We start from the raw sequence: 18,888 nt of genomic DNA on the forward strand, positions 1-18,888 counted from the left end.
GGCCAGTGCTTACGTAACCAGAAATAACGGAACGCATCCAAGAGTCTCCGTGGGTAGTGAGTAGTGAGTAACGTGTGTACCTACAACTGTACACGCCTCTCTTTTCGCCGCTCTTTCTCTCCGCACTCATCATCTTGGTTGAGCATATTAAATTTTGTTAAATAGAGCAATAATATTATAACAATTTTATAAATTAATCTGGAACGATAACGAGTGCCTCTTAAAATTACAGACGAATCTGAATCCCAAGTAAGTTGTAGTTATGAGTAGTAATATGCATACACTAATGGTTAAAGTTAACCTTACTTTTTTTTATTAATTTAAACGTTTTCAACCAGTGTTGATTTCTTATTTCTAAAGTTTTTTTTCAAGTCTTCGAAAAAAACTTCATTTGTCGTATTATACTTCATTTATTAACAAGTTCTTTTGCCATTTTACCGTGCTTTTTTCTCGTTTTCCCATAACCTTCAGAAATGAACGCTTTTTTAATTTTATAATTTTTGTCTATCAATTGGTATATTGTAATTATGACCATTTGTTTTAATACAAACATATTTAAAATCGATTCCGGTAGAGATATTGTAATTCTTGATGGTTTCAAAATGGCGGATGAATATCACCGGCACAGTGTGCAAAGAGAAATAAAGTTCTTGAGACGAAACGTGTGATGCTCGGAAGTACATTTTGAGGTTAGTTTAGGCGCATCTAAGTTTTATCGTTCATTCCATAAATAATGTAGTTTGAAGTGAATAAATATAATATAACAAAGCGACAATATACTTAGTAAGCTATATCCTAATGTTTACGTCAACAAACTGTGCTTAACTTCGATACAATAAATAAGTAAACATTCAATTTTTGCTATATTTATCATGTGATGAATATTTAATCATTCATGTTTGTTTCATTAACTGTGAGAATTAATTATAATAGTAGTATGGTGGACAATAATGGATAATGTATGAAATATCAGAAACCGCAAGTAGTTTTAACAAATAAATTTAGTCACCATGGTAACTCATTGAATGAAACTTATTGCTGTAATATTCATCTCTTGACAAATGTATAAATGATGGCGAAAGTTAACTGTTTACTTAAGTATTAAGATTAAAGTTGGACGCAGTTTTTACATAAACATTAGGCCATCATTTGTCTTACTAAATTGCTGCTTTGTTCATAAATTCTGAAGCGTTCGATATGTTTTCTCGTGGGGTACAATAGCAGTAAGTTTTTAACAAGAAAATGTGAAAACCAAGAATTGTTATCTAGAATTCTAAGAGATACCATTAGTTACTACGTACATAATACTTAAAATTTATTTATTCCAAATTAATTTTTATATTACAACAAGCAGATATATCATACTGATTTCGTGTCACAATTGTTGATAGTTGTACTTATTTTAAATAATATTTTCTGATAAGTTATGTGATTCTTTGAATTGTAAAACTAATAATTTTTTGTAATCATACTTGAATTCCGCGAATCGAAACGCGTAAATCTTTCACTCACCCGATTAGTAGTATATAACCAGCGCTACCATTAGCTGGAACAGACAAGTATTATAAGAAAGTTTAAAATCACTAATTTCAGAAGATATGATAAATTTCTATATTGTTTTAATTATTGTGTTTCGCATTGTTCAACCTAAAATTTACAAGATACAGAAATGACAATATTTGTCTACCATGACAAAGAAATTTAATATTTCACCAAATACGTGATTTTACTCTAATGGCTTATAACATGTTTTCGTCTCATATTGAAAAATAGTTATTTGTTGAATAAACATTTGTTAAATTTAATCAAAATACTAAAAATTTCATATTGTTTTCAGTACATGAGTGTAACGATGGGTGATATTAATTTAAATAATTTTCACACTGTCCAACTCAAAGATGAAATTCTGAAAGAATTAAAAAATGATCTGAAAAGGATAAAAGTTGATGACAATTATATTGATGAAAATAAAGCTCAGGTTGGTTGATTATACCAGAAGTAATGACGTAACTTTGTTGTAGTCTACTACATCTAATTTTTTTATAGGACAAGCTTGAACAGTTAATTTCTTGGATGAGCTCCACCCCAAAAAATATTGTTATTAGAGTAAACACAATTTTATGTGAACCATCGACAGTTCATCATAAAATTAATGAGTTTCTTAAACAGGTTACGAATAACTACGTGTAAAAATGTATAAAAAAAAGCTATTTTAAAATTTTGAGGATGATTCGATTAACACTAATTTTCATAGTATTCGAGACCTCTTCCGAATATTAAAACATTTCCTCATGTTGAAGAATTAATTGTTATCAACAGCTGGGAAGGTAATAGAGGATCAAAATTGACAGCAGTTGCTAATGAATTAATTGTTGATGCAGCATGTGGTGTAGCAGTTTTACGAGGTGCACATATATTTGCACCTGGAGTATTAGGCATGCCTCGTGGTAATTATAAAACTTTTTTTTGCTAGCAATTGCAGTTTTTTTTTTTTTTTTCAATTGATTAAAAACTTAATCTTTTTAGGATTAAAAATTGGCGATAAAGTTAGTGTGTATGCAGATCTTAAAAAAAATTGTAAAAAAGGATTAGTTATAAATTATGACATTAACAGTAAACTGTTTATTGGCAATGGTATAGTCAATTTAACACGAGATCAAATATTTGCAAATCATGAAAAATCTCCAAGGTAAGGTGTTTTTATTATCCAATGATGCATTATTTTAACAAATAAAATTTTTTTTTCCAGTGGTATAGCCGTTCTTATGTCTGATACTATATCACATGTTCCCCAATTAAACGAGGAAATATTACCCAAAGGTCAAATTTTGCTTCAAAATTTACCATCTGTCATTTGCTCTCGAGTATTAAATCCACAACCTCGAGATATTATCTTAGATATGTGTGCAGCCCCGGGAAATAAAACTACGCACATTTCTGCGTTAATGAAAAATGAGGTAGATATATTTCTAACTTTACTTAATTTTGATTCTACAGATTTTTGAAGAGCCATTTAAATTTATAAAATTTTTCGTCAAAGAATTGTGTATTGATTATTTTAATTTAATGTATAAAGGGTTGATTGTAATATCATTCAATAAAATTATTATATTTCAGGGAACGGTGATTGCATTAGAAAAAAATAAAAATAAATTTGACAAATTGCTTTCAAATATTAACCTATTTGATGCCAAAAATGTGAAAGCATTTTGTTTTGATTCAACTCAGGCTGTATGTAAATCTAAAGATAAACCTGTTTGTGATGGACCCCCTTTTTCTGAAGAAAGTTTTGATAGAATCTTACTTGATGGACCTTGCAGTGCATTAGGCCAGAGACCTCAAATATGTAATCCATTAAAATTATCTCAGTTACGGTCTTATGTACCTTTGCAGAGGAAACTATTTTCTGCGGTAATTGAAATTTAAATTACGGTATAAATTCTTTTTTAATATCTTCTCTACTCAAAAATGCATCATCATTCTAGGCTGCTCGGCTTCTTAAGGTTGGCGGAAATCTCATATACAGTACGTGCACCATCACGATTGCAGAAAATGAAGGTATTGTTTCTTGGGCGTTGAAAACTTTTCCAAATTTGGAATTAAAATCCATTAAGAAAAATTTATTTGATCTAAAAATCGATGGAATAGCATCAGTAGGGTATAGCGTTGACGGATTGTCTATTGAACAATCCAATGATTTATGTAGATTTGAAACAAAAAATGAGTATGTAGGTTTTTTCATAGCATGCTTTACAAAAAAATATGATTGTTTATGATATGTAATGATTGGTGAGGTTTAAAGAAATTTTCAGAATTATTTACAACTAAGACAATTTAAAGTGTGTTCATTACTTATAAATAATTTTTATTTGTATAGAGTTAGATACTCACGTTATAAGCGATGTAATCCAACTGTTAATATTTAAATAGTCTAGCAATGGCAAACTTTGGATTTTTAACTACAGAACTTCATTTAAAAAAAAATTATTTGGAAACCAAATGTTGCGTGTGAGTAACACGAGTAAAAACGTATACAGTCCACAAAAGTGATTCCAGTGCTCTAGTGTAAGAATAGAATTTCCATGAATGCTTTCATTAGCTGAATTCTGTTTAAACATCATGCAGATTGTCCACTACTTTTGATTGCTCTCGCATTCTCTACTGTTATAAAAATACACTTATACACACTTGATAAAAATTATTATTAGCAAAAAAACTATTAAAACAGAAAAACTAGCTACCCTAGTGTAGGTATTTTAATTTAAACTTTAGAGTAAACTCTTAGTTTAAGCACCTATACTCAAGGAAAGGGGAATAATTTATAATTTGTTTGTTCATTAGGAGTATATACATACATCGCAGGTGAAGGGCTGAATTAGACTTGTAGATCCTAAGGATTTACATCAATAGGGGATCATAAAAATCTTTGAGCATGCACTAAGATATTTATTTAACTTAATCATAACTTTTAGAAGACAAGATATTCCCATAAACGTGTTTTTCGTGATGGTTTAACACTCAAATTGTACATGTATCGATAAAAATCAGGGGTTACATAATTTTATAATCATCTTGAATATACTAAAATTTTACTAAGATGACCGTGTGACAAATCTTAAGTATTCCTTACAACACGACATAAAAAGTTTTTTTTCAATAACCCTATAAAATCTCATCAAGAGTCGGAAAAATTTGTCATACACACGACAAAAAGGTTTTATGTAGCCAATGATCTTTTTTGAAAATTCATTCTAACCATGTCGGTACACATAAATTCCCTAAAAATCATTTTTCATTAAATAAGTTGTGAATATTATTAATATCAATTTGATATTGTTTAATGTTCTTGAAATTTTCTCACTATCCTAAGGTTCACGTTATCGCTACCTCAATAATTCAAAATTTACTGAAGATTTTTGTAATTCATCGAATTAATTGAACCATCTATTTAATTATTGTTATCTTATAATTGATGTAATCTTTATGAATAGTAACATTGTTTAAATTCATCGAATTAATTTAACTATCTATCTAATTATTGTTATTTTATAATGGTTGTTATCTTTATGAATAATAACATTGTTTGATCATGCATATTTATATAATATGATCATGTAATACTCAACAATGTAGTAAAATGCATTGTTACTTATATAATGAGGATTGTGATCCTATCTTCAGTATGAATCACTCTCTCTTTTAAATTTGTCTGTCTACAAAATCTTCAGTAAATTCACCAATAACAAACGTTCTTGCAGCTTCAGTGTTGATTAATTTAGAGAAGGTGTGAGATACATTGAAAGGGTCTAAATAGTACTTTTTTGGAGGTAGATTGTTTTTGTAGGCATGAGATCCTTATATATTTCATCGTTACAGGTTACATAATATTTCATTAGTAGATTGTAAAACTGAGTAATTTCTCTGACTATTGCAAAATAATCTTCTATGTAAAACGTCAGTATTACTGATTGTTACAATAAACTTCCCAATTCCTGAAAAGCATATGAGAAAAAAGCATTTTCTTGTACCAGCAGGCAGATTTCTAGCGGTTCTGTCCCACCCCGCTCGCATGTTCTCTTCTGCCTGACGGCGGACACGACGGATGCGGGCTTGCCTTCTGGCATTCCTTAGATTCTCATCCGCTGCATCCTCTTCATCCGATTCTGCTAGGTCAACTTCTATGGCTGCCACTACAGCACCTACCACATTAATGGGTGGTGCATTTCCTTCACCCAATGCATTATTGAGAACCTGTCTCCCGTATTGCAAAGCTGATAACGTAGAGCATCTTCATTCTCAGCAGTCCTTAATTGGCCACCTGTAATATAGATCTTACCATTCACACCAATGGTTTTGCCCTCGTCGGGTCTAATGGTGCGGTTTAAGGCTGTGGCCACAGAGACATCAGCGGTTTCCATCATCTTATTAACGTCAACTATTTGACGGGCTAAGGTTTGGAGTTTCATCGCATTGGTTGTTATTTACTGCTGTGCTGACCCCTTATATCCGGCCATGGTCCGATCACCCTGAATATCTTTGACGATAAACATGGCCATATACACTAAATTCGGGTAATCTCTCACTGCTTTTGTTACTCGCACCAGGCTTTCGAATGGGCTCCGTAGAGCATCTCTTACAGCAATCAGGTAATTAATGATATCACTCTGTGGGATGCCACCCGCCATCATCACATCTACATCGAAGAAACGCATCTTCATGCACAGATCCGATATGACTATCACATGTGTCAAACCAGCCAAGGCAGATTGCTCAACCATCCACAATAAAGAGTTGAGATCGTTAAAAGACGCCACAGAACCCAACGTAAAGAGTTGGTTGAAGAAATTGCCTAGTTTTTGTACAGGCATAGGTACTAGTTGCTTGTAGATCTCAAGAACGCGAGGCTTGATAATGTTCCTCACATCGTATTCTGTTGCCCCCTGTTGGAACATCTCGACTCGCTTGTTGACCCATGCGGGTGTGAATGCTGGCTTGCTCAAGCTAGCCACAAAAGCGAAAATCGACGCATATATGACGTTGTTCTGTTCCCGGGGGCGACATGATGCAACCATATCAATCATCCCTAACAAGTTGTCTTCCGGTTGGTCAGCCCATGTAGTTCTTACAACATCTTCAGACAGGTCAAAGGAAATAGCCTCCCTATCTATATCCACGTAGTCACCGTGGATGTCGCAGAGTTGCTGCCATACTGCAGCAGCCGCTACATCCGCAAAAAATAGACTACAGAATGAGTGGCCATACGATTGGAAAAAATAATATCGTTGGAGTGTGCAGGGAGTGTCTTGTGGCCATCCGGGAATAACAAGTGAAGCTGTTTCAGTATTCACCATGGCAGTAGGGGAAGTTTGTGCACACTTATTAATAATATGGGTGATAGACCTCGCCAGCTCCATGTGACTTAGTGGGTATCCTTTAATCTTATTTAGGATAGTTGTCCGAGCATCCATCACCATGTTTACATTGGCTCGTTCGCTAGATGAAGACAGTCCTGATAACATGGCTAGACGCATAGCCGTAGTTTCATCGGCATCGGGATTACGCCCATCCATTCCAATGATTTCCCGATATTTCTTCTGAAAAGGTATCGCCACTTAAACGCTGGAAGCTAGTGACACAATCTCTCCAAGTCTTCTGGAAAAGGTGGTCACTTGAATACCTTTCCACTTTACAAAGTCGTTGCAAGTGGTTGAATCCTCAACGCTCGGTTAAGCCTGGTGATCTCGTGCTCATAAAAAACGAGTCTTCTCCACCTGGTAAATGGCCTTTAGGCATGGTTGTTGAAGTCTATAAGGATGCCAAGTCTCTCGTCAGAGTCGCCAAGATTAGAACCGTTTCATCTAGTTTCGATTGACACGTAATTTCTCCGTCTGACTCATAAATTAGTTCTTCCTTTTTTTTATCTTGCAAGTAAGCAAGCATTATAACATGTTAAAGTAAAATTAAACAGAGAGATTGTTTTTTTATAATAAACGGCTAAAGTGTTTAAAAGTATGTTGTGCATTTATTATTGTGTCCTTTTTTTTACATCATTTTCACGCTCTCCCAAATCCGGCTTGCGATATAAATTTTACAGTCCACTATCTTACTGAGTTCAATTTCGAACAATGCACTTGAAGTTCAAGATCTCAAACTTATCTCCATAATACACGTGTCATTTATAATTAAAGTTGACCTTCTTTCTTTATATACAAACAGTGAGCGATTGAGTCTATCTCAGGTAGAGTAGCTGCTGCTATTATCAATGTTATTTTACTCTCATTGAGAAGGCAGATACTATATAGAATGTATATGGTAGAGCACCAATGCCCCATCATGTGGAAGTAGTGGATCGCATCTTCCGTGCTTCCAATAATCTTCTGAGGGTAGCCTTGAACTGTGGTCTGCTTAGTATGATAACTGCAGTTCTAACATTTAATAAAAAATAAATTGACAAATAAGGAAATTGTTTATTCAATCTCTACTCATGTAATTATTTTTGTCTTCCATATAAATATGGAAAATTTTCTTTGTTCTCTAACCCAGTACTTAAAAGCAGATAACATAAAGCTAAGTAAGCCAAGAAAACAGTAATAGAAATAATATGGTGTGCATATTTGTTATTGTTACGATATGCCGTTTGTTTTACTGATTAACATGTTTTTTTTTTCTTCGTCATATCATTTTCTATGAATATTCCTTTTAAAAAATTCTTTTTCTGCTCTTATTTTTACTTTAACTTAATTTTTTAAATACAATTTGAATAGGAACGAAACACAACGAAATTAACACGAATCTTTATTTGAATTATAATAAAATTACTATTTAATTATATCTACTCTGATAAATAAATATCAAATCTCTTATTATCCTACATAAAATGTGAATGCATATTGCGAATAATACAGGCTTCTTTAAATAATACTCTGTGATATTATGTTCATCACCATGTGATGGGCACAAGTTGAGCATGCTACCTCTTTGTACTACTACCCGCTAGTACACCAATGTAATAATTTAAATTTCTTACGCGCGTACTATCGGTAAGACTCCGTAAGCAATGTAGTTTACGACACAATAAACGTTACGCTGATAAGAAAAAACTCCGAAATGTTAAGCAAAGAAATATTAATTATAGTTTACACCTATATTTATATGCTCACAAAAAAAAATTATGAAAGATTGCATAAAAACAAATTTAGTTAGTTGAGCAGGACTACTTACTATTACAAAAAATTACAACTGTCCAATATTTCGGCAATGTAGTAATGCCAGTATCAAGGACTTCTTACTTTAAAAAATTACGTGAGTGGTCGAATAATAACATTGCACCAACAACCTCCTTGGCCCAACAATATATTTACAATATTAATGCCATAGTATGAAACTATGAAATGTTAATCAAGAGAGACAGTATGTATTTTATCCATGTACATCCATACGCTCTTAAAGAAAATCTTGAAGACGTTAAGCAAATAAATATTGCATAAATTATGTAATACAAAAAGTTGAATGCGTGTGTGCATACATGTAGGAAATAATTCATTCATAAATTCTTAAAATTTCATTAAAGTATTTTCAATTTACCATGCGTTAGTGCATGGCTCAGCGATATTGAATATGTTGCTGAATCAATGAATACAATTCAGAATTAATTCTTGTCCCTTCATCCAAGTAATCATTAATACATTTTAACACCTATGGTGTTTTGCACGGAGATTTTATTATAGATCTTAATGCTTCGAAATAAACAAAACATCTTAGTTGCAGAGCATAATTATTTGTTAACTTATTATTATATCTCGTTAAAGTTTTGGGCAACATACTGTTACATTCTTCAGGAAATTTATATTACTACATATGCTTCAATAGTACTGTACACAAGCACATGGCCTAATCACTACTTATATCATAATTATAACATAGTAACGGAAACAAAAATTTTAATTAATTTTTTTCATGGCACTAGAATATATCTTGTGAAAATGCAAACAATATTTTTGAAACCCTGAAAATTTCTAAAAACCTCATGAAATCACCAAATTTCATTTTATTATTTGTCATAGTATTACAGTATTTATTTTACAAATGATAAATTTTGTTTCAATAAGTTATAATGTCATATACAACAAATATTGTTATGAAGAAATAAAAATATTATTTAATTTCAATCAACCCAACTTTTTTATTTAAATGCTACCTTCGACGTCACAACTTGTTATAAAACCATCAACTTCTGAAACGATCCTCAATTTGTTCTTGAAAACTCCTTGATTTCTATCACAAAAATGTTTTTATTAAACATACAATCATAACATTTTCTTATGTATATTTATTAAGTCATCCATCTATTGTAATTATAAATTAAAGTCGTAAGTATTCAATTCAGAGAAATAAAAATATGTAAATGTTCTAGTTCATAAAATTTGTTGTTTCTCAAAGTCAATAAAAGTATTAAAAATTTAAGACAATTTTAAAAAGCGTTTAAAGAAGACTAGACTTTTGCATACAACACTCGATAAATGTATTTGTCACTCGAGAATAAAGTTAAATTTCAACATACATAACACTCTTCACTGAAAAATTAATCCAATCCATCTCAATTGCAGTCTAAATTTAGCAACCCAATACTAAACAAATCACACAATTACAAAACTTTTTCTCGTTTTACAATACTACTAAGCTGAAATTTAATTTACAAGCTGATTACTTACTTGGGTGAAAATTTTACATTGACTTGAAGTGAATCAAGATCATTTGTTCCTTTTATAGCAAGTAAAGCCTTACTTGGATGAAATGTAAAAACTTGAGTAATATTTGTACTTTGTATTTCTAATTCTTGCGGGGAATCTGAAAAAATTAATTATTGAAAACAAGTGCTTAAAACGCAATGACTTTAATTAACTTGAATAAATCGTGTAAAACTTTTGAAATGTGATTGAATTTACCTGACAAATTGTGTATTGTAAATGACAGAACTTTTGTATCACCAATCTGTACTTTCCCAAAATCCAAGTAACGAGTTGAAAGAGATAGGTAAGGTAATTTAATTTTAAGAAATATACAAATTGTCTGTAATTGATCAGCATAATCAAATATTAATAATGCTCGTGAAGTAAATACTATTATTATTGTATCTGGCATATTTACTTGACTGAAGCCTTCTTTGTATTTGATGAGCAAGTTTCCATTCTTAATTATATAATTTGACGAATAATTTTTTCCTCTATTTTCTAAATATAACTGTTCCATCCAATCATTTGTAATTTTACAACAAATCTTGATCTGAAAAGTTTGTCAATATATTTTATAAAATGCACTACTTTTATTAAAACTTGAAAGTTGATACAGAAAAGAGGATCAATTTTTTTTTTAATTTAAGATATCGAAATGACTTGATTTTTACTCTGGAACTTCTCTTGATAATGTTGTATATCTGTTCGTTACTGTATAAATATTATGATACACAAGTAGATAGTCATATATCACAACTTGTAAGCGTCGAAAAAATTAAAAATTTTCAATATTAATTTTTTTGGAATACTTGCAGTACATTTTATAACTTTACAATATTCATAACAGTTTCTATTCAAGTAAAATACGTATATGTATGAAAACAATTTTATTGATAAAAATTTGCAACCTCCACACTTTCTCCTGGATGTATCAATCCTCGATTTTTGCAAAGCACTTCACGTTGTGTTGATATTATTTTTATCCAGAAAATTTTGTCAATTTCGAAAGCTACATTCATGATTTCATTACTCTTGTTTGTTAGTAAAATCTTTTTTGTTTGTCTAGTGGATCAATTTTTATAATGTTTTTACTCTTTAATACCGAATAAGTTGCATTAACTGATAAAAAATACCTTACACGATTGTATTTTTTGATTGCTTGACGAAATGTATCATGTCAAATTCAAATGTGTGTTGGTCTGCGTTTGTCTGTACAAAAAGCATCGACTGTTTAATGGCACACTCCAAGTGAACTTCAGTGGGAGGTAAGTAATAACCATCTTTTCGCAGATATACATTATCTTTATACCTATTGAATTTTGTTAAAATTGATTAAAATCATGCTGCATAATGTTAATTTTTGATGCTGCGTGCAATTTTTTAAATCATAATGGTACAGCAATAAATTTGTTTTATCATATTGTGGTAATTCAATTGTAAATCATTTTTTACTTGAAAAGTGGAGGAATCCTTATAAAACCACAAGCTTTACAAGTAATTGAATCAGCTAATGGATTTAATTTTTCTGTATTCATACTTATGCTCACGTAACGTTTCTCTTTTGGAGGCAAATACAATTCATGTGGTTCAATCTGAAGAAAAAAAAAATAAAAATAAAATAAAAATACTTGTTTAGGTGAACATGATAGCTTGAATTCGTCGTTTAAACAACGATAAATAATAATTTTTCAAGTAAAAAAATTAAAATCAAGAAACAACGGGCTCACAATAAACAGATCATAAGATAATTTTCCGTAATAAGGGACCACATTGAGTAAAAACTCAGAGTCCCTCAATTTTTTGGGCTTTGAATGATCACTCGACAACGATCTCGAGCTCGAAGCCTTGCTGTATAATGGTAAGTATTGTTATAATAAAGCAACATACGAGTACTAAGTAAAATAACGATTGTATATAGTGCAACATACTCAACCAAAGTGTCAGTATTGACACGATCAAAACTACTCTCGCTCGTACCATCTGGACCATTATTGTCACAAGTGTAAGTGCTGCGAGTCGTTTTGCTGGTACCTTTACTCAAGTCAACGATACTTTTGTCCGATTGGTAGGGATTGAAGGCGCAACTGAAAAATCGCCGTATGGCCTTGTAAAAGCTACTGTTCATGGCTAAAAACTCATCGATGCTCATAAAAGGCGTGAGCACGTCCACAATCAAATTAAAAGGTTTTTCTTCTGTGGTGCGATCGATCAAGAAACAGTGCCAATTCACGTACACCGGTATGTCGCTCGTGTTTTCGACTAAGAGCTTTCGTGCACCCGGGACACAACCAGGCTTGGGAATTTCAAACCTGAAGATCCAAATTTTCGATTAAACAGTCGAGTAAAAAGAAACGAATTACGTTTACTACCTGATTTTTGGAATTTTCGAGGTGGTGTTTCTACAAACGGGATAAGAAATCGGTGAGCTATCGTTGATGATTTTAATCCAAAAAAACCGTGGAGGCAAATGATCGATGCTAATCGTGATTTCGTCGTTGTAAATTCCCCACGAGTTGCCTCGGGCAGTTACGTCGAAATATACTATCTCGTACGGCTTAATTTCACCTTCTTCGGGTTCGATGCTCAAAGTGAGGCCCCAACCCGATTCCTCTGTAGCTACATGGGCATAAATTTTCCATTAATTGAAGTACAAATTAATGTTTTTTAATCACAAAATATGGACACGCGTACGTTGATTTCTTCCTTCTTTTACGCTCAAGTATTTTGTCTTTATGCGAAAATAGCTTGATATTGGACTTTCATTTTGCAAAAAGAGACGCTTTCGCATATCTGCAAAAATTTTGATTCAAAGTTGGAAACAACAACAACAACAACAATATATGTATATTATTGTCAACGGACTCACATTTACCGGATACCACGTGAAATTCAACAACCAGTGGGAGATAACGAAAGTGTTTTTTGAAAACATCGGCGTCGAAATCGAAGTACGGTAACATTGGCCTCTCATCCTCGTTCTCGTCATACTCGTCTTCGTCCGTCCAGCGCGATCTCATCGAGTAATCGATCGAATCTGCTTTACCATTTTTACCGAGCTCTACATCGTTTTCAAAGGTACTCGCAACTTCGTCAACCGAAAGTGCTTCCTAGTTCAAATTGAAAAGTAAAAAAAACACCGTCTTAACGAGAAATCATCAAATCAATAATAATCACCTCCTCCTCGCCGTCGTTGCTGCTATCTTCTTTCGAAGAATCGAATGTTTTCACCTCGACAACGTTCTCCGACGTATCAAAGTACACATTATCGTGCAAAAATGTTTCATCCTTCAACTTTCGTTTAAGTAAGCTCAATTTTTCCGTCTGTAAAATCAGTAAGATGTACAAAATTGGTCAAAGGATCCGGCGAAATGCAGTCATGTCGAGGTGAAAAATCGGTATGACCTTTTTATCGTATCTCGTGAGGTATTCGTAGTCGGCGCTCCAATCGACGCGAATACTCTTTTCACGCGTCACGGGATAGTAAAAAGTGACGCACAGTGCTCTCACCGCGCACTCGATCGACAAGTACACGGACGAATTTATCCCGCTGTAATGGCACGGCACGAACATCGAGGAGATTGTTCCCTGTGGCGATACAAATTTTAGCGCATAGATCGACATGTGTTTTCCAAAAATATATTTAAAAAGAAGAAAAAAAACCAACAGTCTCCAGTGGCAGGCACTTGATTTTGACCATCTGCGTTGAATCGGGTGGAATGTTATTAAACCTCGGATCGACCTGTACTTTGATTTTTTCGTGGTCGGAGCCCATGGGATTCCCCCACCAATACTTCAATCGCTTGGCACTTGCGTTACGAAGACTCACCGCGAACGTGTGCTCGACGCCCACGAAAAGGCACCTGGAAAATATTTTTTTTTTATTTTTCAACAAGTTTTCGATTGGGTGCCATTTTTGACCGTGTCCACGTGCGAACCCTTCGGGCCTCAGAACTGCCGAGCTAATCAAGGGGTCGTAGCAGCAGTCGCAGGTACCGTAGCCCTTGATGAATCGGCAAACTTCGTCGTCACTGGCACTACTGCTGCTACTCTCCAGTGGACCAACTTGGCTTTTGCCGCTGGATAAAAATGGAGTGCCATCGGTGAACGAGGGCTGCAGTAAAATGTTGGCGATTTTGTCGTTCTCTCTGTTTGAGCGAGAAGAAAAACAGTGATACAGGTGTGTGTGCAACAGAGTTGGAGTTGGCTCGTTTGTATACACACGTACGAGCTGCTGGTTATTAAAGCTTCTTTTTCCTTATCCGAGATGGACAGGCAGGTGAGGCGAACTTCCACACTCTCGAACGTTATGTCGACCGGCTGAAATGAATCAGTAGTAATCGAACACGAAACGTATAGTGCCCGGACAAACAAAAGAGCGAAAATATAATAGTGTGATCGGTATCGCGCTCACATTGTCACAAAGGCGGCGTGTGACTTTGCTTTCTTCGTAAGGAAAATTGTACTTTTCCGGGACAGCAGCGAGTGGCAGATCCTCGATTATCAGTCTGAAAATCGCATAATTTTCATTACACCGATTTTTCTGCCTAACCGACATCTTAAAAAGTTCCGTGCGTGTTGGAAAATATACCGGTCGATGTTTGCCGGGAAAATCGGTTCGAATACTCGGTAAAAAGCAAAACTTACCGGAGCGTCACGCGATATCTGGAAGGAGCTAAATTGCAGAGTCTGACACTGACGGTAAACTCGGCAGTTGAACGAGACTCAAAGACGCCACAATCCGGTTCGACGCTGACGTCCTCCGGACAAATTGCTTTCCTACTAACGATGTATTTGGACTTGACTGGACAAAGGATCTCGTTACCGATGTCCCATCGATAGTTCAAGTCCAATTCACTAATTTTCAAGAAACAAAGGATATTCGTTTGTAATCATCACATAGTCGAGGGATTCCCCTGAAAAGAATCTTTCATATTTAAACTACGGTTTGCTTTAGCTTTCATTGAACGTGTCACTTTATCCTTTATAAATCCGAAGGTCTTCGAAAATATAACGTAACACGTTTCCTAACTTTGTAAGCGCAACATCCGCGAGACAGCGTATACGTTAAGTTTTTTAACGATCAAACGAATAAAAATTTGACAACCGAAATAGTACCTATATTATAAAAAAAAAAGAGATTTTGTTTACCATTCGTTAGCGACAGTGAAGGTGGTCGATAGGACTTGTCCAGAAACATCGGAGCCAAGATCCAAATAACGAACCGTGCAAAACTTATCGGTTTCCTCCTTGAACCACTGATACTTGACTTTCTTCTGTAGTGGAAAAAAATGAGGTTTCGCTTTTTTTTAACCAATGTCTCGAGATTATTTATAAATAATAGACGTATTCCAATGTAAACAAAAAAACATGAAGATATATATGGTTTACTCTGTCGAGTTGAAGCAGCTGAGGTTCAAACATAATTCCATCGCCGATGATCTCGAAACTCCTCACGGCACAATTGTCACTTATAAAATACAGCTCATCCACCTACAATGAAATGTACCATTATTCCCAATTGATCCACTGATTTTTGTTTCTTTTTTCCAGTCGAAAATATGTTCAAAATATGACTACTTGTAGGCCGTAAGAACTTGGAAAGAAGTACGTGGTCAGAGTCAATTGCTCGTTCGGCTGAAGGGCGAAATACGCCGGGCGAATGGCAAAAGGCGGGATGATCAATGTGTTTTCAAGAGTCACGTTCTGCCGACAAAAAGAGCTTTCCATCAGTCGCTCTACTGACTTGGAAAAAAAAGAAAAAAAAAAATCTCACCTCGATATTCATGGAACACCAGTCGATCTCATTCATGACGAAAAATTTGCCCCTGCCTCCGACGTTTTTCACAATCGTGGCTGCATACGCGTACTCGCCGATGAAACATTTTTTACAATCGAAATTGAAGTACGGAGACGCAGAGCAGGAGCTCTCGCTACCCGTTTCGGTGATTGCGTCACTCAGGGAGTTCTAAATGTGCGCAACGAAAATGTCTGGAGTAGCTACACGATCTGCGGAATAAATTATTTCTCGTCTTTATACACACCGATTTTTCGGTGATCGTCGACGAGGAAATAAGGTCAAAGTCAGAGCTCGATTCGGGGCTGTCGCTGATTTCTCGATTACCACTATTATTGGAGTGAAAGGGCGACGAAAGAGTCTGCAGTAAAACTGCGGAAAATTCGACAATTTTATTACCGGCTATTTCATCAAATCCGTCGAACCATACATTATTTTGAAATAAAATTTTGCACCCCCAAAGGATGAATAGGAGTTTGGTAGTTTGGTAGAGTTGACAAATTATAAGCTTCTGGACCCCGAGTTTATATATATATATACTTTTCACCCATACTTGAAAATGGGTGGGTTTTTCACTGTCAATTACACAGGACCACAAAAAAAAATAAGTGAAAGGGTCCCTTTCAGCAGTAATGCATTTCTTATGTATTTTAAGGCGCTGACTTCATTCCCATTGTCTAAATTGCTCTATCACATCACAATTTTTTACACTTATTAACATGGGGACTACTTTAATTACTGAAATAAAAGTATACTGCCGCTTATGGACACGTTTTTCGTTAATAAAAAAGAATTGTGATGTGATTGAGCAATTTAGACAATGGGAATGAAGTCAGCGCCTCAAAATATACATAAGAAATGCATTGTTGCTGAAAGGGACCCTTCCACTTATTTTTTTTTTTTTGTGGTCCTGTGTTATTAGATAAAAAGGGGGCTCCTCCCCAATACTCTTTTTTTTTTTTTTTTGAAGACCATACATTTTTTTCATTATAAACTAAAAAATATTAAACGACGCATGTGTACTTATGTGATGTATACCTTTCAATTTCGGAGGGTCGCGTCGAGCCGTAAACTCGATGACCACGGGCTTGCCGTTCCTCACGCGGATAACGAGTTTTTCCTCGGACTCGTGGCTCCACGTCGCACAACGGAAACACACGACGATCTTGACGCTCATGCCCGGCGCGACGTCGCGCTTGTCACCTCCTGTCCCGGACTCCACGAAAACCACGAAAGCCGATCGCGCCGGTCGCCTCTCGATCTCGAAACGCGCCAGCTCACGTGTGCTCACGTTACGCAGCAACACCGATTTCTGGCCAAGGATCGAATGGACACTTTTACCTGATGTGTTAATTACGTGTGCGTATTTACGACTAACAATGTGTCAATCAATTGATTTCTCTTTTTTTCGAGTGACAAAAAAAAACGAGCAATAACAAGTTCTTATAGTTTACTGCAGGTGTATCAATCGGTTGCAATTTTTTTCTACTGGAACAATAAGAATAGCAATTCTCTTTGTACTATTGGAATAGCATTGTTACGGGAAAGGTTTTCCGTCAGAAGAAGTCAAAATTACAAATTTTTATTGGAAACATCAAACACACCCTTTCACGAATTTTATAAATGTGTCATCGTGATCATCACATTAAATCAGCCAAGACTAATGCATTGGGTCTCACCTGATTCCATTAAAAACTGCTGATGTAACTAATTGAAATAGAGAAAACATTGAAAGTAGTGACGACACCTATCCTCTTTATTTTGAATGAAAACAAAGAACTTTTTTTTTTTTTTTTCGAGTTTTAAAGTCGATTCTCAGTAACAGAAAACTGTTAGTAAAAAATTGTTAATCATGTTTGTCACGGGCAACTTACCTTGTATATTTTGTGTGGTTCACAATTACGAAATTCAACAATGTTCGGCACGGCTATCAAGATTGTCTTCGCCTGTTCCTGTTTTAACATACTTTGGCTCGACTTCTTTGTTTTTAGAGTTAAAATTGGGCTTGAAGTATGGCTGTTTTTAAATAAAACCACTTGTTTATCAATTCTTATAAAAAATTTTATAATTACTGTTTCTACAACAAAAATCTGATATATGACGTACGATCTTAAAATTATTAATAAAACACGCGTTTCGAGGAAAACAAATGAAATAAAATTAATATTTTCATTTTGTATTATAAGCACAAAAATTTACTTTGAAACAGACCAAGACGTCATTGTGTCTTCTGACGCAGAACTTTTTAATTGATTTGAAAACACATTTCCTCCCGATTTCGACCATTTTTCTTGTTTTATTTCAACACCTAAAATATAATTAGTTTGTTCTCTATAGCTTTAGTGTTTTACATACATTTAATTTAAAATAATTTTTTTACGTACTATTTTCGACTGCTAGAGAATCAGGTTGAAACAATGAATACTTTTTGGCCATAACAGAATCGATTTTTCTGACATCACGTTTAAAATTCTCATTTTGTAAATACTGTAAGCTTGTGACATCGCTTTGTACCTTTTTTATTTCTTTGACTGTTTCTTTGTGACTTTTAATATCCTGTTTCGATTTGTATCATTTTATTTATAAGTTTGCAATACTCATGATTGTTACTTATAGACTTACGTTGTAAAAGTCTAATAGAGCCAATCGCACGGAAGAATTGCTTTCCAAGTTGATTGAATTAACCTCACAACTTTCACTCACTTCAAATGAAACTAAGTTTTCCAAGTTCGTACGGTTATCATTCCAATGAGGAATGACCAAATTATTGAGAGCCATTAAACTTTCTTCAGTGTTATGAATTTTTTTAGCTCAACAATTGATGAATATTTCGTTTTTTCCCAGTTTTATTAGTGTTGTAAA

General features: G+C 34.2%; 2 protein-coding genes across 4 annotated transcripts; one reads left to right on the forward strand and one right to left on the reverse strand.

Annotated features, from left to right (window-relative positions):
* The first annotated feature begins 68 nt into the window (after nt 1–68).
* On the forward strand, nt 69–9,574 carry LOC111643895 (tRNA (cytosine(72)-C(5))-methyltransferase NSUN6-like). Of its 3 annotated transcripts, XM_089593102.1 has the most exons (9): nt 69–249; nt 575–689; nt 1,838–1,978; nt 2,047–2,169; nt 2,255–2,447; nt 2,527–2,689; nt 2,750–2,957; nt 3,118–3,411; nt 3,486–9,574. In XM_089593102.1, exons 3-9 carry the CDS (start codon nt 1,841–1,843, stop codon nt 3,774–3,776), a joined length of 1,410 nt encoding a protein of 469 aa, XP_089449228.1. In that variant the 5' UTR covers nt 69–249; nt 575–689; nt 1,838–1,840; the 3' UTR covers nt 3,777–9,574. The 3 variants fall into 3 exon arrangements, with proteins under 3 accessions (XP_089449228.1, XP_089449229.1, XP_089449230.1); XM_089593103.1 differs by lacking the exon at nt 575–689; XM_089593104.1 differs by lacking the exons at nt 69–249; nt 575–689; nt 1,838–1,978 and having other exon boundaries at nt 2,078–2,194.
* LOC106635756 (uncharacterized) lies at nt 5,982–18,804 on the reverse strand. The gene is given in 29 exon segments (XM_089592523.1): nt 5,982–6,721; nt 9,698–9,774; nt 10,212–10,347; nt 10,446–10,569; nt 10,648–10,782; nt 11,141–11,294; nt 11,371–11,541; nt 11,685–11,824; nt 11,960–12,080; nt 12,161–12,541; nt 12,602–13,022; nt 13,099–13,339; nt 13,407–13,553; nt 13,635–13,817; nt 13,897–14,092; nt 14,168–14,377; nt 14,458–14,549; nt 14,644–14,737; nt 14,877–15,086; nt 15,381–15,502; nt 15,621–15,722; nt 15,810–15,935; nt 16,006–16,197; nt 16,274–16,398; nt 17,065–17,338; nt 17,901–18,042; nt 18,226–18,334; nt 18,411–18,582; nt 18,649–18,804. Coding segments are annotated over 29 exon segments (5,493 nt in total).
* Between the last annotated feature and the right edge of the window lie 84 nt (nt 18,805–18,888).

The sequence above is a fragment of the Copidosoma floridanum genome, unplaced genomic scaffold (genome assembly GCF_036245765.1).
Source record: "Copidosoma floridanum isolate Cflo_tuat_1 unplaced genomic scaffold, Cflo_Japanese_pri ptg000019l, whole genome shotgun sequence".
NCBI classification, from domain to species: Eukaryota; Metazoa; Arthropoda; class Insecta; order Hymenoptera; family Encyrtidae; genus Copidosoma; species Copidosoma floridanum.

Bases quoted from the DNA above. Each gene is read 5' to 3' on its own strand.
- LOC111643895 (XM_089593102.1), top strand. From the start codon at position 1,841: ATGAGTGTAACGATGGGTGATATTAATTTAAATAATTTTCACACTGTC. The intron at 2,170-2,254 runs GTTACGAATAAC...TAATTTTCATAG, and splicing joins TTAATGAGTTTCTTAAACAG to TATTCGAGACCTCTTCCGAA. The intron at 2,690-2,749 runs GTAAGGTGTTTT...TTTTTTTTCCAG, and splicing joins AATCATGAAAAATCTCCAAG to TGGTATAGCCGTTCTTATGT.